The sequence below is a fragment of the Anoplolepis gracilipes genome, chromosome 5 (genome assembly GCF_047496725.1).
Source record: "Anoplolepis gracilipes chromosome 5, ASM4749672v1, whole genome shotgun sequence".
NCBI classification, from domain to species: domain Eukaryota; kingdom Metazoa; phylum Arthropoda; class Insecta; order Hymenoptera; family Formicidae; genus Anoplolepis; species Anoplolepis gracilipes.
In genome coordinates this window covers 5,744,943-5,769,594 of record NC_132974.1, presented here as the reverse complement: position 1 = coordinate 5,769,594, position 24,652 = coordinate 5,744,943, and the positions used below count along the sequence as shown (strand labels likewise).

The window sequence follows — 24,652 nt, the reverse complement described above, 5'->3', positions numbered from 1 at the left end:
AGCGTTCACGCTTCATCATATTAGATTACCGGGTCATCGATTCTTAGTGGTCGGCAATAAAGAACACGTAGTTTGCGTTGCAAAGAGAACGATGATCTCTTTAGGTATGACGTAAAGTTTCTCCCCTTAATGCTACAAGTTTGGGCCGAGAACGGTTACGAGAAAGAGAGACAGCGCCGGTCGTAGTGTATGACACGCATAATGTATGCTTGATTGATTCGCCTTCTAGACGAACAGCACGTTGTTGAGTCCGCCATGTACGCATTATCGGAGAAGAAGCAGCGTAATGTTTAGCGACGTGGTACTGCTCCATGGCAGCAATAATGTCGGGAATGCGTTGCAGCCGGGGACGACGGTGATGCCGGGCGAACGTAACGTCTGCTCGAGCGAGAAGATGACTCAGACGGGCGATGGTAACGTTTGGTCCAGTCCACTGCCGGACCACACGCAGGTAATTTCTACTGCTCGCGTTATATGCAGGCTAGAGATCTCGGATAGCCTCTCTTCCTCACTCAAGCTGCATTGCATCGTAGATGCAGGCCGAGCTGGGTGGCAACGAGGCTATGACGTGTCAGGAATTGTTGGCTCTCAGCGGTGCTCTCAGCGCTGCCCTGCCCACTGGTCAACTGGCGCTCGATTCTTTTCTAAATTCTCTCACGAAAGGCAAGTTTATACAAATTTTATGCTGTTTTAAACAGTCAAGATATTATATGTATATATTTTTTAAAAATATAATTTTGAAAGTGTGTAATAATGTATAATGTGTAATAAAGTAATTTATATGAAATTTTTAAAATATATAAAATATTACCGATTCCAAGTGTTAAAGCTTTCAAACATTTATCGCTTTGATACTTAAACAAAATTTCTCTTGAAAATATTTATAATTATTACTTAAAATTTTTTTTTTACGTACGAGCGGTCTAATTAAAGACAAAAAAGATGGGAACTAATTATGTGTATTTGATAGGTATAACAGATCGTCACATCACGTTGGAGGATCGCACGCAGTGGTTGACGTCCGACGTTGACAATTGTTCCTGCTGCTGCGAGTTGCAGGATCAGTGGCCGGATGACGCTGAAAAGTGGCAAAAGTCCTCGCGGGTCAGACGATTCTTGAGACGCGCCGGGAGCTGCTGTTATGGCAGCTTAAGCTCCGTACAACGATGCATCAAAAAACTTGTCGAGCACAAATATTTTCAACAGGGTATTCTTCTGGCGATACTCATTAATACTTTGAGCATGGGAATCGAGTATCACAATCAGGTGATTTTTTTTATTCGATCTTAAGTATCGCGTATCTCAAATCTTTCCAAATAAATACGTATAATTTTCATTATATATATGTACATACATTTTTTAAATTAAATTATAAATTCTATAATACTATTTACTTTGATTGTAAAGTATAACTAAAACTATTGCGCAATATGTAATTTCTATAATTATCTTTCGCGAAGTTAAATTCTCTTTCTCTGAAGATTGTTTCGTAAAGAATGTAATTATGATTATTTTGTTGTGTACAGCCGGAACAATTAACGGTAGCTGTTGAAATAAGTAACATCGTTTTCTCGGCGATCTTCGCGGTGGAGATGCTGCTTAAGGTAATAGCGGAAGGCCCATTCGGTTACATCAGCAACGGCTTCAACGTCTTCGACGGCATAGTCGTTGTCTTAAGGTAAGGCAATTTCCTTTGAAGATTGTTTTATCTTTTTGTCAATCTCACTTATTTTTTAAATAAGCAAAACCTATAATATTAAACTGACATATATTAAATATAATGACATTTGAGTGAACAACAGTGTTAAATAAATGTTATATACGTAGAAAATATCGAAGCACTTGTGATATATGCTGCACACTGTGTCAGCCCGATCGTTCAGTTTCACGATCAGTCTCTCAGTTTTAGAAAAAAGCCGTAATAGCTTTAATTATAGCTGTCACGTATAATCCTTCGTGAACAGACCGATATAACGGACTGATAATACGGTTGCACTTGTGCACCGCGTCGTTTGCAGCGTCGTCGAGCTCTGCCAGGCATTCGTGGAGGAGCGCGGCGGCAGTTCCGGCCTGAGCGTCCTCCGTACCTTTCGGCTGCTCAGGATCTTAAAGCTGGTGCGATTCTTGCCCAATCTACGACGACAACTCTTCGTGATGCTGCGCACCATGGATAACGTTGCCGTATTCTTTTCTCTTTTAGTACTTTTCATCTTTATATTCAGGTAAGTTCGCCGTCCTATCCTCTTCGTCCGCGTCAGTGACGCTGCTCGGAATTCCGCGCGTCGCTGGGTCTTCTCTCCGTTTCCTATTTTCTTTTCTATTTTTTTATTGTATATGTGGTCCTCGCCTACTTCGCGAACCGGTATCATCGTCGTGATTTATTATCGTGAATAAGTTTGTACGACGACCCCGCGAGGAATCTCGACCAAATCTTTCTTTCTCTCTCTCTCTCTCTCTCTCTGCGCGTCGCGTCTTACACGGATTACGGGGCGCTGTCGCGTCTTCCTGTTCTAATTATCATCTCATCAGCCTAGTAACGTTTGCATGTCTGGCAAGGCGGATCGAAGTTACGATATTGCCGATAGGTATTGTCAAACATGTTGAGGCAAGCGCTTTGAAATATGAAGCGTCGATGAGAGGCGATGACAGCTTGTAACAATACTTCGAATATTTTGCTTACGGAAGGGCTCGATGGTCTTTTTTGGATACTTCATAATAATAGCGAATTTATCTTTCGGCATAAATAGTAATGAAAGCTATGTTTGATAATCAAATTTAATCCATACTTTTTGTGAGCTTCATAAAACCTATAAAGGAAAAATATGACATAGCCTTTCTTGTAATATCGTATCAACAATTTTTCTCAGTTTGAAAAAGTCTTTTCTTTAAATCTTGAACGAACAAAAATAATCTATAAACTGTTTTATAATTAAATTAATTTTGCTGAAAAAATATCACATATATGTGTGTATATGAAGTGTAATAATAATAATAATAATAATAATAATAATAATAATAATATTATAATTTCTTTTAGTTAAACAATGTATTCTTATTTACTGTTTTTTCTTTCTTCCTATTAATAATTTATTGATCATCGTGCTAAATTTTATAATCTTACGTACGAAGGTGACGCTGATAAAATTCTCGCTGACGCTCAATATTTCGAAAGCAGCTTCGTGCTCGCTTTCACGAGCTTTCGAGCTTCAGGAACAAATCGCGCGCGGCTGCTCTTCGAGCCGAGGCCTACATTTTAGGTGACTGTCTTTCGCGTTCATACCTTTCTCTTCTACTTTATTCGCTTTTACATTATTTCCGCGCGGCGTATGAGCCGCCATCCAGTTAATGCATATCACATATATATTATATATAGAGATTCTCAAGTTTTTATCACAGCAGTTATCCCGTGTTCTCGCGTCTCCTAGCATTTCTTTGAGCGGCATATACTTTCTGACGTTGTTAATGGTAATGACGATGGTATTTGTTGGCACGATCTATTACAGGGGGGGGGGGAGAAGAGGGAGCGCCTGCTGCCCTCCTTTTATGGCTTGAGGCATCGAACGTATTCTTTCGACGTTTATATACTTAGAAGATATATCTATATATAAATATATATATACGTATATGAATATATATTTACATGTGTGTGCATGATGCTTTTATGCTGGACGTCTTAGTGACGAGTGTGAAGGGCTATATGTATATATATATATCTACTATTATTACATTTCTTTTGGTTTATATTCGTGTATACACGTGAATCTCTCCCGCTGTCGCTCTCTATCTCCCTCTTTCTTTCTTTACTTGCTACTCTGAGCGCCTATATTTAAGTGCGTGCGCCTCGGTGTGGCCCTCGATATTAGAACACAGCTTGCGAATGTCGACATATATTTCTCTGCAGGATTACATATACATATATAGATTTCGTCATACTGCGTAGGACTTTCCGCAATATACATTCGCGCGTTTTACGACGCGTTTTACAATCGTTCGATGGCCAATTTGCCGCAGCCGCCGCTCTCGATATTGCAACTGATTGCTGGTATCTGCCGCAGAAACGCAGCCGCGAAAATGTTGAAAATATAGACGCATTATTTGGATATGTTTAAGAATTTATTAATTATTATAAAAGATTGGATTTTATAATTATCGAGAGAGTGATTTGTCAAAAATGACCCCACTGAGACCCAACTGCCTAATAACTAGTCCGAGCGATTGCTTTCTTAACAATTACATTACACGTATTTTCTATTTATTATATATTTAATATATTCTTTTTTTACCAAAATATCGCCAAAACTAATAACTTTGTTACGTGTGAAGTACATAGTTTTCACGTGTAGTTGTCGAGGAATCGCGAAGAAAAGACGAAGAAGAATAAATTGGTAACACCGTTGATGTAAATCCGGGCGATCCTTTTCTGCCTGGAATTTTCTTCGTGTAAACTTTCGAAATAGAATACAAAGTTTTTGAAACTATGCAAATGCTCGCGGGTGCTTCTCTGCGTACCGGTCCTTAGGATCAAATAGACATTTTTCTCGAGATCCTCGGCCATGGTGTGTGCATTTTGGTCACAAAACGTGCGTGTGTGCGCGAATGGAGTTTCAAACGATCCGCTTTAGGGACCTTTCCTGATCGGCCGGTTTGCATTAAATAATGGATATATACTTGCATCGGGATTGCAAGCAGGAGCTCGTTTACTCGGCCAAGTTTTCAGATTACGAGAGACGACGAAAGTTCACGTCAGCATCGATCCGAAAACATCTGGTTTTCTTCTCGAACGCTTCTAGACATCAGTATCAACACCACATATTCTTTTTTACGAGATACGACGTGTGCACGGATGTGCATTATATATCATTACAACGTAACAATCGTAAAAGAAATGTCAATCGGTCGATTCTGCTTTTTCATCGTGTGCTTTTTGATTAGACATACAAAATGTCAGAACCGGATGTTTATTTGATCATAGATGCTAAAGTATCGATAATTACGAAGTTAATTAATTATAAGTTCTTTTTAAAAGAGCAAAATATATAGTTAATTAATCCTAACTAGATTTTTATGCTTAAATAGATATCTTTCTTTTTAAGATATTTTATGTTTATAAATTAAAAGCTTAACAGCGTAACAAATTTTTTTGAAAAGTTTTCGTTAAAAAAACTTTATTTCTATTATTTGAATCTATGGTAATTTGAAATTTAATGGTTCTAAAACATCTGTATATACATGTTGAATTGATCGGTTATACTTGGCCGAATCACGCTTTATTAGTTGCGATTCAATTTTCATCGAGCTTTATCCTCTCTTTCTCTTTCTTTCTCTTTCTTTCTTTCTTTCTCTTTCTTTCTCTTTCTCTTTCTCTTCCTCTTTTTCTCATTCTTTCTCATTTTGTTCCGGTTTACGTATATATATACATATATATATATGGATAAGAAAGTACATTGCACGTTTCGTTGTGTTGTAGTATTCTCGGGATGAACCTGTTTGGTTGCAAATTCTGTGAAACGATGAAAGGCAGCTCTGACGTCGAGTGTGATAGGAAAAACTTTGACTCGTTACTCTGGGCTATTGTGACGGTGTTTCAGGTACCTACTAAAAAAAAGATACTTTTCCACGTATCTTCTCGAGGACATTTTGATTTCTCTATATACTGTATATTACCTACATATATATATTCTCGTGCGGATATATACGTTAATATATATTTATATATTAACGTTTACCACACGGCACATCTACATATATATATATATACGCTAAGTACGCTAAGTATACATTACGTACTGTCACGTTTGGTTTTTCGACGAGCTAAAACCGTGCGATCTCAACACTTTATATGATTTCTGAGATCTCAGGTAATGTATACTGGGAGATATAAATGCTTTCCAGCATGTCGTCGTTTCTCCGATGAAGGGCAAGGGCAGAAGGAAGCTACTGGTACCGGCTTTACGAGAGACTTAATTAATATATATTATAATATACTTAATATAAAATTTATCTAATTTTTTATTATTTAATAATAAATATTGGAAGCCATTGTTTAAATATATCTTCTATTGTGTGCGAGATACATTATTTTAAGAAATAAGGGGTAAAAAAAGAAGAGAAATCTAATTATAGCTGGTGCTGGCAGTCTATATAGATGGAAGGGAGGGGGGACACGCGAATTATTTAGTGCGGATTTTTATTGAAATTGCTTACGATTGCCGGCGATAATGCCGGTGCTTCTCCATTTCTGTCCGTTTGCAATCCATTCGTCGCTTTACAAGTGCAACGCGCGATATTAATGCGCTGTCTCCTGCCGTATTGTGTGCGAGCGTGTCGAGCTGGCTCCCTTCTGGCATGTTTTCGCAAGCAGCTGTTGTCTCTGTGTGTCGGCAACGGTGAGCGAAATCCCCTGCATCTTGCGAGAATGTTTTTTTTTTTTTTTTTTTTTTTTTTATTTTGTAGAATAAAAGCAATACAATTATTATTAGAGCTAATGACACTCGTATAGTCGAATTCGAAATGAATGAATGATATCCGGTAGCACATTATATTCAGTATACATGTTCTAACCCAACTAATATATTGACATCTATATTTGTTTAATACAGCAAAATTAATAATTACTATATAATAATTGAATGCACAATCATTGCATAATTATGTTGATTTTCAATGAGAAATAAATTAAACATACGCTATATATGTAAAGCTAAATTATGTACAACTTTTCATTATACTCGTTGATTATGTAAAACGTTACATAAAACTATATATTGTATATAATTCAGGATACCTGAATATTACTTGTACATTTCGAATAGCTGGGCTAAAGGTACTTGTGTATGTCAATACTTGATCGAGATCATCAACTCTAATAATTATCGATATTAGCACAATTTTCGAATGCATAGATGAAAAGAGGAATAATTTAATTTTTAATCATATAATACTCTACTAAATAATATATTTAGTAAATGTAGATTTAAAAAAATGATATCAGAGAAAAAAAGATTGATAATAATTATCATTAAAAATATTTTTCAATTATCTGATATGTCAAATTTATTAACGGATCAATTTTATATACACATTATACACACAATTTTTAATATCAAATTCAATTTTGATTCAGATATATCAAATACCATTTTTGAAAGAAGCAGGCATTTTCGCTCAAGTATCGAGAAAATTTTGCTGTGTAGACGCTTCGCATATTCATTCGCTTATTCCTGTTGTCAGCGATATTGACATTGCTTTATTATTATATTGATATTATTATATTGATGTTATCAAAGTAGATGGTTTAGTTTTATTGCTTGTTGTGTTCCATTTTCCATTGCGATCTTTGACGACCGTAGGAAACATTGAAATTGAATTATAGGAATTTCGCAATAATCTCGATTTCAAACGTCAAAATCAAGTTTAATCTAATACAGACATTTCAGCCGATTGTTTTCATACGTTCGTCGCATGTCAATGGACGATAAGTATTCAGTTTTATACCCAAACGAGAAGTAACAGCGCAAACAATACAAAGTGTCTAAAAAGGTCTATCCGTGAGCCTCTCAGGATCATAAAAATGTTCAAAAGACATGATAAAGTCGTTTAAAAGACACGTCAATGTTGCTTTGACAACCTTCTTGAGACATTTGTGTTGTTTGTTTGGCAGCTATCCTAGGATCGCCCGGAAGCGTCGCATCCTGCCTAAATGACACTTCCTGGTAAATGGCCCTTCTAAGATTACCGGGCGATCCGTGGGATCGATTCCCTATCCTGACTTGGCGTAATATATCGAAGGAAATAACTCTTGCCTGGTTAATATCGTGCAACTCGCACTTTCTGCATGCAATGTGTGTTCTTATATACAGTTGGTCGCCACTTATTGTCGTTGTTGCCGTCATCCTATATCGCGTTATATACGACACTTTGCTGCATATCACGTTTCCTCGTCACGCGAGGATTCGACATTCATATACCTCACTACCGATCAGACTTGTGTCAGTTGCCATACTGCAAAAAGAAACGCCACGATCGACGGCGACCGATCTTTTCGTGACATCGTGGCGACACGAATAATAAATGGAACCGGTTGTTCTCTGCTTCGCGAAGAGAATTAGAAGTGATGATGTGCCGTATAAGCAGCTTATGTCGACGCCCGTGTGTTCTTTTCACACACTTTACTTATTAGAATTACTACGCACATTCGTGAAAGACGCCTCGATATCACGTCACACATTTTTAACAGTGTTAGCACACTAAACTCTGTTATCTGTTACACGCTTACTCTCTTCTCTGTCTCCTTTGACTTCATTATACTTCACCACTTACGACATTTACACTTCTCTTTGTACTTTCCTTTCCCTCTCTTTCTCTCTCTCTCTCTCTCTCTCTCTCTCTCTCTCTCTCTTTCTATCTTTCTTTCTTTTTTCCGTTCTATCAATAACTTTTCTGTCACTTTCTCTCTTAAACGCCCACGACGACTCGAGCGTAAAAAAAAAAAAACTTCGTTCCGAATTATACAATACGTGCGCGAAATATCGACTCGACCCGACAGGAGCATCGCCGCGTCACAAGTCTTTAAAAATTCTACACTCGAGGACCCGAGACGAGACCACGTGTCCATCGCACACGAATGACACGAACGTGTTATAAAAAAAATTATATAATATACCAAATACATGCCAAAAATGGCGCAACACGTAGATCTCAAAAGAAAAGATCGAATAACTAAATAGTTTTTATTTTCGTTTTATCATTATGTTATCGCACGTATATTTGCATCTTTTTGAAATAAATATTTCTTTAAAATATATAATCGCCATACAATATTTTATCATATTAAAGATATATATATACTTATTCCATGAAAAAGAGAATGCTTTTATTTAGAAGTTGAATAAAATTTGATCCAATTTTTTTGGTAGCCTAAGTTATCAAGATATCATTATGGTAGCTCGAGAGGATTAATTAGTATTTTTTAGTATAGTAGAGAAACACCTTTTTTACTTTATTCTAGAGATACAAAACCAGGTAGATCGCGCAAGGCACGTAATATCGTACTGACATTGCAGTCTCGGTAGATTTGTGCGTATCTATTGCAAATACTCGCTCTGCAAGAGAGAGTTCGCCGTAATACATATTATACGCATACCGTATCTCAGCGTATTAGACGATTATACATATAATTATATATGCTTGACAATTATGTCCTTTTTTTTCCACCTCTCGCAAACGTTCGCCGTGACATTCTGCAACGGCAGGTGTCTTGTCTCTGTCCAGTCTTCTTTTCTCACTACGGTCGCGTTTTTCGGAGCCTTTTTCGCGCCGTTTATTTTTATACGGCACCTCTAAAGTGTGTGTGCGGATATCTGTCGACCCGGGCGAGAGATGATTTAAAGCTTGTCATATTTGTAGAGCGCGTTCGGCATCGATTTCGCTTTCAACGTCAACAAAATGAAATTCGCAAGAAAAATCAGTCGACGCGACGGAATAGATAATTGACGGGCTTGACAGATGATTCTTTTGCAGATGCGTGTACGAATAACTGTTTATTATGACATACGCGGACTAGATGTTACGCCGAGTTTAAGTCAATTATTGTTCCAACGTGTGTTCTAAAATTAACATTATTGATTATTTACGTAAAACATTAAATAATTAATAATGCACTTATGACATAATATATCGAAAATTAATATTATGAAAACATATTAAATGTGTAATTTATACTTTTAATTGACGTTTCTTCGGCCAATTTTACGAAGGGGTAAATATAACTGAAGTAAAGAATTTTTAAATTATTCTTTACCGAAAAAGGAATGTAAATTTTTTAAACTTTGATTTTTATTCCTTATTCCGTCCCGTCGTATAAAGTCCGTTACAACCGCACACAGCTAATATGATTCGTTCACAATCCATATAAATGTATACCTATTATATATACTTTACACGCATTCACCTATATTGTGCAAGTACAAGATACATATATTTATATATATATATATATATATACAGACACGCCGAACTTGCAGAATGTGACTGTACGAGCTTCGAGTGACAGTCGTTGTTTTGTCCAACACAATTGCTTAATCTCTTATCGATACGCAGGGTCTCCGTTTTCGAAGATAAACGTATTAAAATAAATTTTGAGCATTTTCATAAAAGTAAAAGAGATGGTTTGAGAACTTTAATTCGAAATTTTAAAATATTTCGAAACACGCAAATTGTATAAAAGTTAAAATATGTTTTATGATTAAAAAGAGGAACTTTTCGATTTTGTATTAATAGATTTAATCCTTCAGATATTAATTTGATATGTAACTAAATTTGTTTACATGCATCTGAATGTTTTAATGGCAATGTGATTTAATATAAGATAAAAATACTAAAGTTAGATATAGAAAAAAAAAACAAAAAATCTTGAGTTATACATACACGTACGTATTTAGTAAAAGCTAAAGATATACATTTTTCTTTGTAGAAGTATTTTTAAAAGTGAGTTTTATATCTAGATCAGATTTAATGTTAATTTAGAGCATTTAAGCACGAAAATAACGAATTACAAATTAATGAATAAAAGTGATTCACGTAATATTTTTATCATATAATTTAATGCGCCATGCAAAATTTAACTAAAAATCAAGTTATTATAGAATTACATATATTTAAAATTTCGAAATGGTCTCTATAATTACTTAAATATAAATTATTTTTTTATTTAAATAATATTTTGCATACCAACTTCAAGCTATTAGATGCCAATTGACGATTGATGTTAATAATGTCATTCGGATAATTTTCGTTTATATGATTATCACTGACGTAACATTTGCGACAATAGCTTTTTACATTGCCATTACGATCGAGCGAAAAGTTAATCAATTATACATATAATTATTCATTCGAATGAGAGAAAATATACTGTATGACGAGAATGGAGACGCTGCTCGACGAATTGTATGAAAATCCTGTCCTGTCACAAACTCCAGTTCGATCCTACCTCTCCCCGTCCTTGATCTCGGGGCTACTTTAGGCCAGCGGATTGTCTCGGTTGCAGCATCCTAGGGATGTACCTGTTCGGGGGTAAGTTTTGCATGTGGGCGGACCGGAGTCGGCCCTGCACCTGTGCCGAGGTGGTCTCGCGGCACCCATTGTGTCGCTGTGATCGCAAACATTTCAACGACATCGTCTGGGCACTAGTCACTGTCTTTCAGGTACCACTGTTCCCCCCTCTCTTATACGCTATATACATATAATGTTTTTTTTTTACGTGTTAAATGCGACATACATATACATACATACGTAGTCACATTTTTACCACGTGCCACGTGTTTTGCGTGCACGGTCTTTTTCTCCTACATAAATATATTCGTGCCCACACGTTCTCTTTCTTTCTCTCTCTCTCTCTCTCTCTTTCTCTGTACAGATCCCCGTCATATTTATATATATATATATATATATATATATATATATATATATATTTCTTTGTGTTGAGCAAAAACGAATCCTCTTCCTCTTCGACGTGTGATCCCGTTCCCGAAGCCCACTTACGCTTCGTCAATTCTTGTCTCTTTGTTATCCGTGCCGAGTGTGCGGAGCCTTTAATGGTTGCTTTGTATTTACATGCGTGCAAACGGTTTTATACGTATACATGTCGACGTTCACGTTTACTATTTTGTTTGTTCGCGCAGATCAAACTGCGCGACGACGATTCCACCCACGAGTGTGTTGTATAATCTCGATTCAGCTCACACATCATCCATATAAAGCAACTAATGTATACTATGTTGCGGAAAGTCGCTCGAACGAGTTTCTGCCTTTCTATCACGTGTTTCCGTTCCGTTTACATCTGTACTCGATGCAGTCTGATGACGTCGTCGATTACTCCTAAATTTATCGTTGTACAGTTAATAATTGTTATGTATTATAATGTAAAAACGAGTATATTGATAGTCAATAACAAAAGTGTCAACAGTTGTATTTTAATTGTTTGTATTGTTCTTATCTCGTTTTGTATATCATTGTATAACAAGCGCAAAAATCGAATTGATGGGACATTATTATTAATAATTACTACAATATATTGCGCATGTATTTAACGATCCTATCAATATTAAATACTAACTGTTTGGAGTATATTGAATTAATTTTTTTTAAGTATCAGTAATTCTTAATTTTTATGCAGCGTGGAACGTTATCAGGCTAGAAGGAGAAGTAGATTAACAATAGATTACAAAGTTTATAATAATAGACAGGCAAATTACATGTGTAGATATGAAAGGTTCGCAAAAAAAAAAAGAGAAATTCGTGATAGAAAACTCGACGCATGCATATTTACGAAGTATTACAACACTGGTTGGCAAAACGTTTTTTTGTGCGTCTCTATCGAGTATGCAAATTTGGATGCAGTGCAAATACAACGCCGACTTGCTTTGTATGTCGATTCTTCATAATTGCATGTATGTCCAAATATAATTGAAAAAAATAAAAATATTTTACAAAACATCTATATGTAATAAAAAATGAATTCTCTGTTTAATTGTGGTTTATGTACACACAAACTCTATCGAATTGTTTTTCTCTTTCGTATTTTTCAATATCTCATTAAAATATAATGCATCTATGTAACAAAATGCATAATTCAATATGTAAAATAAAATAATTGAAACTTTTGATAACCACGTAATGATATATCAATGTTTAAATTAATGATATTTTACGATTATAAAATAATAAATATCATAAAAGCTTGTTGTAAAAATTATTTAATTATTAGTTATATTATAAGTGTTGTGTAAATTAATGAAAATTCACTTTCGTAAACTTCATTAAATATAAAAAAGATATTTATATGCGAGCGCATGTTTTTCACAGTATATTCTTTAACAAATTGAAAAAAAAAACGTCTTGCCGATCATGTGCCTTATTCTAAATAAATATAGATATTTATACTATCATATATATAATGGAGATCTCTTCCCTTTTTTTCTTTTTATATAGATCCTTACGCAGGAGGATTGGAACGTCGTCCTTTTTAACGGTATGCAAAAGACATCTCACTGGGCTGCGCTTTATTTCGTAGCCTTGATGACCTTTGGCAATTACGTTCTGTTCAATCTTCTCGTCGCCATTCTTGTCGAAGGTTTCTCATCGGAGGTAGGAATTAAAAAATAATATGTCATTCTGCTTATTCAATATTAAATTTCTTACGTGAGTATACACATTGTAGAAGATATATGAGAATGCTTGCATATAAATTTATAACATTTATTTTCTCGACTTGTATCAGGTCTTGACATATTGATTGCGTTTTACGTTGCGAGTCATCAATATATTTATATACATTTACTTTTACGAAGGATGATTTATAATTGTATACGAACACGTGTGTGTCAAAAATGAAAGATTGATAATTGATTGTATTTCGCAGAGAAACGAGAGGAGAGAACGAGAGCAAAGAGAAATGGCGAAAAGGATCGCTGCTGGATTAGGCAGCGAAGATGGGTCGTCGAGAATATCTGGATCACATTCAATCTCTGATAGCGATACTTATACCCAGGTATAATTGCTCGCGCAATCTCTCTTCTAATAAATAAATCCTTCCTTTTTTTTCGATTTTTTACCCTTGTTTACTTTCCATTCTTTGTCAAGCAAAGAAAATCGAAAGAAGGATGAGACAAAAGTTGTTTCCATTTTGGATTATTTCCTCTTCACGCCTTCGGAGCACTTTACAGGGAAAGTTTAATGTCATAACCCTTTCTGAAGAGTCGTAAATGTACACATGAGTTAAAATATATAAATATTTAATTTATAATTTTCTATTTACATTGTAAATTTATTCACATATCGACTGTTTGAAAAAATGCGTAGATATATATATATTATTTTATCTCGACATGATTTATATAATAAATAGATTTTCGCCGATCGCAAAATTTCTCTCGGCTTTACGCTTCATCAGTTTTCATTCGCGCGATTTGCAGGATCAAAAGAATTCGTGGCAAAGCGCGGAGGAATTGAGAAAGTACAAGGACAATAGGGAAAAGCAGAATAGCGTGTGGAAACAACGGATCGATGAGCCTAAGTGTAACATTCAGAAAGAGAGTAAAATGATGGGTGTGGCAGGTCAACCACCGATAATCACTCATACAGCGGCAACTCCTCAAGATTCCCCTAATACCACGTTGGATGTTGGCTACAGAGACCTCAATTGCCGAGCAGTTTATCCCGCTGCTGCCCTTTCGATCGAATCCATCGATCGGTCTGGTGTATGTTTTCATTTCAATAATAGACTGGTTGCGTAGGGCAAGTTTTTGTTGCGATTAAATATCTAACAATATATCCATTTTAGATATCAATCAGATAATTAATAATTCAATGAAGGTCTCGTACAATTTTGAATTTACAAAGTTTCTGTCGCATATTCCTCATTAGAATATTAGATTAAAGAATAATGTAATGAGAGAAAATGTAATAATGTGACGACAATGCTTTGTGTATTTGCAGAGTCAGTGTAGTATACCCTCGGGATTGTTAAAGCTGCCCGATGTATCTAACAAAATACCGACAAATAACTTAATAGCTGGCCAATTCCCGAGACGCATAAGCCTTGTTACAGCCGTTGTTAATCCTTCGACGAGGGACTCGAGTTCTAGGTATTTATGTAATTGTTTCTCAATTAAGTTCTCTAAATGTCGCGCATTTATTTTTCTGATACCACGCTTTTTTTCCGCTTTTTTTCCGCTTTAGTCCGCCGAGGATACAAAGGGGCTATTCGTGGCGCTTGTCACGGCCATCCTTGCGGAGGAAACGATGGTCGCAAAGTGACGACGAGCACACCGGTCATACCACTGTGCTCAATAATGGGCGCAGTACTATTGTAGGATCCAATCCAACGTAAGTCAATTGAAACATTATTTATCGCGAATTATTTAAAAGAAAAGAATAATTCATTAACACCCTTTAGTTCTAATTTAGCAGGCGAGTTTAGAAAGCTACTACCTTAAAGTTTACAAACGTAACAAGGCACCTTTTTTATTCACATGTTTTATATTAGAAATAATAATAATAATATAAATATATATTGTAATTTAAAAAATGTCGAGATATATATAATAATATTAATAATAAAAATATGTAATACATAATCCATTTTTCACAGTTTTAATGGCGGTTATTTGCATGGTTCGATAAGAAACGATACGCAACGCGACGCGCCCAATAATCGAACCACCGTCCTAACAAGCAATAATCGTAGTTTGAGTCCTAATAATTCGCTTGAAAGTTACGGCCCATGGTCGATTCGTCGTTACACAATCACGCCTAATCAGGTAAGCGATGACATAACGTCTTTGATAACTATTAATTGCGACTTTATCATCTCATCGTATTATATAATATCAATTTTTTTACATTTATACACGCTCTGCATTGTTGTTGCATTAATATCTTAAATTTCCAGATGCGATGGATCGGCGAGCTTTCGCGCAGGAATTCGTTGCGCGGATATGAAAACGTTCAGACGTCCACGAGGAAAACGTTGCCGTTGGATGAGATGCTCGCGCCGTCCTCGACCCCACGCACGATCAACAATCTTTCAATGGAGACTGGTCCACTGCCGAGAATCAAACGACTTCCTGAACAAGAAGAAGAGTGTCCGAGAACGGGCGGCGAACAGACGCCGCCGTCGAATGGCCACGGAAGCGCGAGCAGCGTCGAGAAAATCAAAAAGATATTCATGTTCTTCGAACCTAAGGGCTGCCTACAGGAACGTGACAATTATTCCCTGTATTTATTCCCACCCAATAATAGGTAATATTATAAAAAAATTTAGCTATACATTTCTATCTAATTAATAGAGGTTTTTTGGCTAAGGATAGACGAAAGATAATATTAATGAAAAAGTAATAAAGAATAGTGAAATGTTTATATGATCAATGTATTATATATTTATATGATAATTAATTAAGAGCGAGATAAAATAATATAGATTTAAATTGAAGTTGAACGAAAAATTAGTAAATCTTTTGCCGATTTAGAAAATATAAGAGACTTATAAATTTCTCAATATTGCAGGTTTCGTATCTTCTGTCAATGGTTCGTTAATCAAAAGTGGTTTGACAATGTGGTATTGCTATTTATTGGATTGAACTGCATTACTCTGGCGATGGAGCGACCGAATATACCACCTGACAGCCGTGAAAGAGTTTTTCTAGCATCTGCAAATTACCTTTTTACCGCCGTTTTTGCCATCGAGATGTTTGTTAAGGTAAACGTAGGGATTTTATTTTGCAGATATGTATTAGATATTTTTCTAATAATTTATGATAAAGCTGATGCCCTGAATGTATATAATAAAATTGATGTTCTGAATAAAATTTTGTTCTACAATTATAATTATGAGAAAGAGTAGAAATTATTAAAATTGTGAATTATTATAATTCGCGTTTACATTTATGTTATTATTTTGTCATAGGTTGTCGCGACGAGTATGCTTTATGGTCCAGATGCATATTTTACTTCAGGCTGGAATATTATGGACGGATCTCTCGTTATCATTTCCATAATCGATTTATCGATGTCGTTGCTTTCATCGAGTAGTCCCAGAATATTTGGGATTCTAAGAGTAAGCTATTCTCACATTTTAAAAATTTATTATGTGGAGGTATATTATTATATTAATTTATTACTAGGTATCATTTATACTATTTTTATTTTTATTTATCCGACGCGTTACTGAGAATAAATGTATCAAAACATTCATTAACGATTAAACTTTTGTTGATTTTATGCATTCTTCTCTAATTACAATTATTTTTTTTAATACCGTAGGTATTTAGATTACTGAGATCATTAAGACCCCTGCGAGTCATTAATCGCGCACCTGGTTTAAAACTGGTGGTTCAGACATTGCTGTCTTCATTGCGGCCCATCGGAAACATCGTTTTGATCTGCTGCACGTTTTTCGTGATCTTTGGTATCCTTGGAGTACAACTGTTCAAAGGCGCGTTCTACTATTGCGAAGGTCCCGATATCAAAAACGTGCGCAATAAAACAGACTGTCTGGCCGATAAGCGAAACATGTGGCTAAATAGAAAATACAATTTCGACGATCTCGGCAAAGCTCTCATGTCGTTGTTCGTCTTATCGTCGCGAGACGGATGGGTAAACATCATGTACACCGGTCTAGACGCTGTTGGCGTCGACCAACAGGTGAGAGAAATTCACGCAGTAGAAATAAATACTTTTCCTTCGACTTTGTGAGAATTTGGATAAGTACATATTTTAACAACTTATATTACAAATATTTTAAAAACTTTTTAAATATATTTTAAAGTATCTTTAAAAAGCAGTATCATATTATGATTTATTATTCACGTCTATAAAAATAATAGAAATGTTGCTTACGTAACTTTTGATTATAGCCTATCGAAAATTATTCCGAATGGCGATTGTTGTATTTCATCGCGTTCATATTACTGGTGGGTTTCTTCGTGCTGAATATGTTCGTCGGGGTGGTGGTGGAGAATTTCCACAGGTGCCGCGAAGAGCAGGAGAAAGAAGAGCGCGTACGTAGGGCGGCCAAACGTGCATTGCAGATGGAGAAAAAGAGACGAAGTGAGTGGCCGCAGGCCCAGCTAGGTCAATGCCACTTTTATATCACAGCAGCTGATTACTTGTCGAGAGATGCCGGTGTGTGTGTGTGTGTGTGTGTGTGCAATGTTGATTGTAATTGTTTTCAGAGATGCACGAGCCACCGTATTACACCACCTACTCCAAGTCACGGCTGTTCGTTCATAATGTCGTGACGTCCAAGTATTTTGATCTGGCGATCGCCGCAGTCATCGGGCTTAATGTCGTCACGATGGCGATGGAATTTTACATGATGCCGAAAGCGCTCACCTACGCGTTAAAGATCTTTAATTATTTCTTCACCGCCGTCTTCATTCTAGAATCCTTCATGAAGCTTGTCGCTCTCGGTGTGCAACTGTATCTAAAGGATAAGTAAGCACATGTCTTTCTTTTACATATTTTGAACTTTTATCAACAGCATGGAGAAGATGATTCTACAGTTCTAACGACGCTTCTTTATTATAGATGGAACCAACTAGATGTGGGAATAGTGATATTATCAGTCGTTGGCATCGTGCTAGAAGAGGTTGAATCTAAGATTATTCCTATTAATCCCACAATAATTCGCGTAATGCGAGTGTTACGGATAGCTCGTGTGTTGAAGCTCTTGAAAATGGCGAAGGGTATACGTGCCCTTTTGGATACGGTGATGCAAGCGTTACCACAAGTTGGAAATCTAGGACTGTTGTTTTTCTTGCTTTTCTTTATATTTGCCGCGCTAGGAGTGGAACTTTTCGGTCGATTAGGTATTTATCCATTCAATATGATTGATGAACTTAATTAGCTATTACGTGAAAATGACCATTTAAATAAATTTAGAAAAATTTTTTGCTTTCTTTCATGATAAAATAACTTTTAAAGTTTAATATTTTGATTAATAATGAATCTGTCTTATACATAATTTATATAGCCAACAAAAATTTATGCAAGTTTTATGAATTATTTATTACTGGCTTTCGTGATAAATTAAATATATTTTTTGTTTGTTTGTCACAAGAAATTAAACACGGATACAATCTTCTATCAAAAGCTTTATAAAGTGACAGATTGATTTAAATCGAATGACACTAATTTTCCATCACAGAATGCAACGATGATATACCTTGCCAAGGTCTTGGTGAACATGCGCATTTTAGTAATTTTGGCATGGCCTTCTTAACGCTTTTCCGGGTCGCCACCGGTGATAACTGGAATGGTATCATGAAGGACACGCTGAGGGATGATTGCGACGATGCGGCAGACTGCGTCAAGAATTGTTGCGTGAGCACTATTATCGCGCCAATATTTTTCGTAATTTTTGTTTTAATGGCACAATTTGTACTGGTGAATGTCGTCGTTGCTGTGCTAATGAAACATCTGGAAGAAAGTCACAAACAGGTAACGTTTTCGGATAATATTTTATAATAGATTTGTTTTTTATCTTGACCATAAAAGTTTGAAATGCAATAAATGTTATTATAATTCCAGATGGAAGACGAGCTTGATATGGAAGTACAATTGGAGAGAGAATTAGCCGCCGAGCAGGAAGAGCTTCTTGAAGTAGAGGAAGAAGATGAAGATGACATAGCGATGAACGGTAGAATAGATGACGATGAAGACGATGAAGACAAAGAGCGCGTATCTATGGTGGGGAACCTAAAATTACCCGCGAGGCCAGGATTGGCCAAAGTTCGGTCCTTGCCTGCAAATTTTATTTACAATCCACCGAGGGAGAGACACATCGATGGTAAGAATATTACCGATTATTCTAACTGATATGTTGATTATTGGCGTATCGATTATTGCAATATTTCTTTCTTCTATCATCATGTCTTTCGTCATAAAATTAATCCATTGTTTTCCAGACGCCTCGATTTCTGTGTCCTTGGACGAGAAACGTCGAAGTTCGTATTATCATTCGAGTTCAAGACCGTCCAAGTTTAAATCGAAACGCAGGCAAACCTTCCATTCGAGCCATCACCAACGAAGGTCACTATTGCCAATGCATTTCGAGGTCGCCGAAGTCTTCGAGAAACCAGTGAGCAACCTGAGTGTGCCTCGAATTATTCCACATCACAGCTATGGCGTCGCTAGTCAAGATACCAGTCACGTACAACGTCAAAAGTTGCAGGTGAAAAGTCATATATTTCGATCATGTAAATTTATACATATTGTTACGTCCTGCTTGGCGTTCCCGTGCCTCGATGTCATATCTCTCGTGGCGGCAAAACAGACATTTGTTGCTTGACAGCGCGAATATCAATTTGTCAATAGCGGACATTCGAGATCTTAGTGAACTGTCATGCTGTGTGAACGCGTTTTGACAGCTTCGCGATATTTAATTATTAATCGTATATAATATATGTATTTGTGCGTTCTGTTATTGTTGTGTTCGTTATTAAAGTTCTCGTATCATTATAAAAGTGTTCCTTTTATTCCGTGGAGTCCGCGAGGATCGGTTACGTCGCGCGTACTTCGATAAATATCGAAACTCACCCCTGCGGACGTAACAATATGTTTTGTAAACAAAAGACTAGATGTGCTATCTCAAAGAAATTATATTTCTCATCCTAATTGATTGAATTTCTCGAAATTATAAATCAAAGTTATCATTAAAAAAATTATACAATATAGTATACATATATATATATATTGAAATTCTCTCGGTAAAAGATTTGGTATAGTATTAATTAAAATTCTTAATAGAAAAATGTTGTGTTGAAAAACTAACATTTAAAATCAAAGGTAACACATTGATTCTACCTGCACATCGATTTTACAGGTGACTACCAGCGAAACGCGTGAGAACAAGTCTCTGTTGAGTGTAAGTAAACCGCCGACGAGCTCCTCGCTGGTCACTTCAACCGGCTCGAGTAGCACCCTGAGCGTTCCGCCGAAATTGACCAGTGATCGTTATCTCATGCCAACCGCTGACATCTACCCGTCCAAGGCGACGATGAGCCGGCGGACATCCAGCGACACACAATCAGCGTCGCCGTCGCCAGACAGTACAAGTGCAGGAGCTGGCAGTAGTAGCACACGGACCCTCAGCATCGCGAACGGTTATGCTGGCGGCAAGATTCGACCGGAAGAGCCGAAATCGAAGGCGACGGCGGCTACCCAGGACGACCTCGACGTGCAGTCCGTCATCAACGAGAGGAGGCCGTCCAAGTTGAAGACGACACACGATGTCACTGCCGCGTCCGCCACCGCCAGCATCGCCAGTGATCAATACAGCGCGATGATCCGCGGCGAGGGTTACAGCCACATTTACGTCACCACCGAGGAAAGATCCGACGAAGTCCCGTCGCCCTGTGGCAACGTGAGCGAGAGCACCGGCACCGGCAGTCTCAGTGCAGTCGCCAGCATCAGCGTTGCCGGTAGTATCAGCAGTGGTAGCGGCAACGGTAGCCGAAACGGTGGTAGTGGCAATGGTAGCAAGAACGGCGGTGGCGGAAGCGGCGGAGTGCATATCGGTGAGGGCGGCGCTATTGGATCCGACGTGAGAATTTACGTGGACGACACAGACTCGGCAAGCAGTAGCAACGGACGGCGGCGCGGCGGCAGATTGACCCGCGACGATGAGACCCAGGACGCCTCGACCACCGTCTCTTCCGCTACGACAATGAGAGACGGTGGTGGTGGAGGCAACGGTGGTGCTGACAATGGCACGGACGAAAACAAGGAGACATCCGAGAGACCGTCCTCCGCCGATGGACCGTTGGATCCCTCTTAATGCAGAGCGAACGAGTCCAAGTAGTCTCTACTAGATGTATGTACTGTGGCGGCAGGAGATTTTGCAGGCAATACACCATAGGGCGGAAAATACCATGGTATCGAAAGGTCGCATGGGAGGGATTTGTAAAAGGGCTCTAAGAAAGACTGTAGTGCATGACAATATAGTCGTTATATTCTAGTCACTTCGCCGCCGCGAACTTGCCAAAAAAAATAAATGAACCAGTCGAATATTTAGAAAGATTGTTGTCCGAGAACAGCTAGAGAGAGTATGAAAGAAACATACCCCGCGAATCGTGTAAACGAGATACGATTGCGCAAACGAGAAATGACGTAATCAGGGGAATTTATCGATGAGTAGCGAAAAAAAAAAAAAAAAAAAAGAAACGGCTACGCTAAAACGTACGCATGTAACGCGCATGTAACGCGCAACCTTGAAAACCTATGACAATCTCTTATTGCCAACGGAACTGATCTCGTGTTCCGTTTTCAAAGTGTCGTGGAAGTCGATCCGTAGGAATTGGTAGGAAGAAGAACGACGTAGATCGCGTCGATAAAAATTAGAGAGAGAATTTCAGTAGTTTATAGCTAGAAGAGATCTTTTTGTCGGGTCTACGCGACAAAACTGCAATTAATTGGACCACACTATCTCGCCTTTCCTTATTCTCTAACTCTTCTCGAGTTCTCACGCGGATAGACCGACTGAAAATCAAACATGTCTACAATCGATCGATATAAATTATATTTTTGTCATTTGACTGATTAATTAATTAAATTATGATGTAAACTTTACGTGAGCATCATAATTAGATATTTTAACTAGGATAATTGAATTTGTATGTAAATCTAAATTTACTTCAATTTATATGTAAATCTAAATTTAAAATTCTCTTCATATATAATCCAAGAAAGATATAATAATTATTCTTAATCCTATACGCTTGAATGTTGAAATAATATATCTATAGAGCGTTAGATCTTTATAGTGTAATTTCTTTTGGCTAGAATTTTAGAAATTTGATCGATCAATTGTGGGAATTATTGATAATCGGCGTCCGAAACTCGTGATTTATCTTCGTTTCGTTGAATTTACTCTTTTCAACTAGAGCGTTCTTCTCGTTGACATCTGTGATATACTTTAATCGTAGTGTATTTCCTAACGGTAACGGCAAATATCAATATAAAACCGTAACATCAGCAGCAGTAACAGCAGCAGTAACAACAACAACAACAACAGTGACAGCAACAATTTAGGAAACGTAGCTGACTTTTTAATAAAAACGAAAACCAATGCTGAGGTGGCTTTCGCGGGGAATTAAAATATAGAGAGACAAAGCAGAGATAAATAGAAACTCTATACTGTACATACATATACACCTACGAATATTCTATACTCTACACTTGGTGTGGTTTATTTTGATACTACCGCGTGCGGTAATATATTTAACGATTATCGAAGTAAAAATCTAACAAGAAAAAAAAAGTAAAAGTAAACAACTCTATGCCTTTTACGAACGTTGACGAACCTTCGTGCGGTGGTGGTGCCCGCGTTTTCTTAATTGCGAAATGATGACCGACGAGTCCTACACCCTTCGTCGGGTCGAAGGTATAGTCGTTAAAATCATACGTTAACGCCCGCCCGGCGCGTCGCGTTGCTTTGAAGAAAAAAAATCTAGTAGTAATCGTTGACCGATCGATCGCTCGCTCGATCGACATATTGTGTTTCGTTTAAAAAGTCTAACAAAATTTCGAGTCGAGCAAAGTTCCTGCGACGTGTCACGTTTGACAGCAATTCCTTCAAACGTTGAAAAAAATGTTACACAAACGCGTGATGATTCATGAAGTTGAGCTTAACACGAGAACGACTGAGAATTTTTATAATTACAAGAAGAATGATTTCTTGCATGTGCATAATATGGAGAAAAATTACACTATGTAACAAATTAATTTTAATATCTCGATTTTTTATTTTCTATTGCGAATAATTATACTTCTACAGTCAATTAGTTCTAAAGATGGCTTTTTAAAATATATCAATATATTTAAATATTTTTACTTAATTAAAATATGTAATTCGTAATTTATAGAACTTTGACATATGAAACTTATGAAAAATATTATTATATTATTATATGAAAGAAGATAAAAATTGAAAATTTTACAAGAATTGAGAAAATAAAATTATAAAAACTTTATATTCTTTTATTTAAAAAATTATTTAAAGATTAAGATTTAAATGATTGACTTGGTCATTTTAGTGATAAACCTCGACTGGAGACGATGCAAAAAGTAATAGCAAGTTTACAGAAAAGCCAGGAGCCGCTCGAAATCGTTATCAACGGATCATGTTAGACGTTTTAAGGGAAGTACATAGAGAGATAATTACGTATCCATGTGTTTACGTACATGTATGCGCGTCTCTTCGGCACCACGACCGGCTCTCGATAGCTCGATAGCGTTAGACGACTGACCTCCGAATTATAGTTATTCTAGACACGCGCCGATCGCGATTGTGCGCGAATTCGCCGATTACAGCTGCACACGTATCGATAGTCCGACAATTACCTATGTGCTACAAAACAAAAGAGAATAACATAGAAACACATCGGTTAAAAAAAAAAAAAAAAAAAAAAAAAAAGAGGCCAGAGGAAAGTAAAAAATCATTAGTCATACGATCCTAAATACGTGTGCACGCGTTAATTGAGAGAAATATCGTATATCGAAACTCGCAGCGTGTGTGCCTCTCGAGTCTGTTCTTCGCCTGTAGAGAAGGCAGTGCGCGTAATCGTCGAATTAGAAGGGAAGAGAAACTAAGCTGTAATTAAACAAAACAAAGAAGCAAAAACCGGGCCGGGTTGCCGGCTCCAGATGTATAACATACTATTTTAATTACGATAATGATAAACGTAATAACGGTCGGTGTCCACATAACACCGCCGGGGGAGCGTCCTTCGTGTTTGCCTGATGTTCTGCGTGTATGCGCCCGATATGGTTGGTGAAATGTGAAATTTTCACGTTTTACTTCATCACACGAAGCCGGGGAGGTATGACAGAATGTAGGGTACGTGTGTGTGACGGAGAACGCGTGAGGAAAGGTTCGAAATAACAGAGTCAGAGGAGAACTAAATATGTACAAATGTAATAAATCGAGCGACGATTACGTTGAAATGATCCGTTCTTTTTATTAAACAATTAAAAGTCCACAATCCTTATTTTACATCCAGCTTGATTAATATTACATTATCGCGATAACGGATTCTTTGATATCAAGCGGCAACGTTTAGTTAATATCTATATTCATTTCACAAAAATCTTC

The 24,652-nt window shown here is 36.9% G+C and overlaps 1 protein-coding gene across 6 annotated transcripts in view; it reads left to right on the top strand.

The window, feature by feature from the left end:
* Nucleotides 1-24,504, top strand: part of Ca-alpha1t (Ca[2+]-channel protein alpha[[1]] subunit T) — a 49,247-nt gene extending 24,743 nt beyond the window's left edge. For 2 of the 6 annotated variants that reach the window (XM_072893240.1, XM_072893236.1), the window contains 23 exons: nt 230-451; nt 534-663; nt 971-1,266; nt 1,527-1,678; nt 2,019-2,222; nt 11,048-11,204; nt 12,991-13,146; nt 13,421-13,549; nt 13,974-14,258; nt 14,497-14,645; nt 14,740-14,886; nt 15,152-15,320; nt 15,452-15,801; nt 16,066-16,258; nt 16,466-16,615; nt 16,822-17,202; nt 17,415-17,607; nt 17,733-17,994; nt 18,088-18,368; nt 18,707-18,999; nt 19,090-19,348; nt 19,467-19,732; nt 20,384-24,504. In XM_072893240.1, coding sequence (XP_072749341.1) covers nt 230-451; nt 534-663; nt 971-1,266; nt 1,527-1,678; nt 2,019-2,222; nt 11,048-11,204; nt 12,991-13,146; nt 13,421-13,549; nt 13,974-14,258; nt 14,497-14,645; nt 14,740-14,886; nt 15,152-15,320; nt 15,452-15,801; nt 16,066-16,258; nt 16,466-16,615; nt 16,822-17,202; nt 17,415-17,607; nt 17,733-17,994; nt 18,088-18,368; nt 18,707-18,999; nt 19,090-19,348; nt 19,467-19,732; nt 20,384-21,337 — 5,778 coding nt within the window. In that variant the 3' untranslated portion in view covers nt 21,338-24,504. Of the gene's footprint in view, nt 1-229; nt 452-533; nt 664-970; nt 1,267-1,526; nt 1,679-2,018; nt 2,223-5,467; nt 5,589-11,047; nt 11,205-12,990; nt 13,147-13,420; nt 13,550-13,973; nt 14,259-14,496; nt 14,646-14,739; nt 14,887-15,151; nt 15,321-15,451; nt 15,802-16,065; nt 16,259-16,465; nt 16,616-16,821; nt 17,203-17,414; nt 17,608-17,732; nt 17,995-18,087; nt 18,369-18,706; nt 19,000-19,089; nt 19,349-19,466; nt 19,733-20,383 lie in introns of all 6 variants that reach the window. The other 4 variants (XM_072893242.1, XM_072893239.1, XM_072893237.1 and 1 more) reach the window with 3 other exon arrangements.
* The last annotated feature ends 148 nt before the right edge of the window (nt 24,505-24,652 follow it).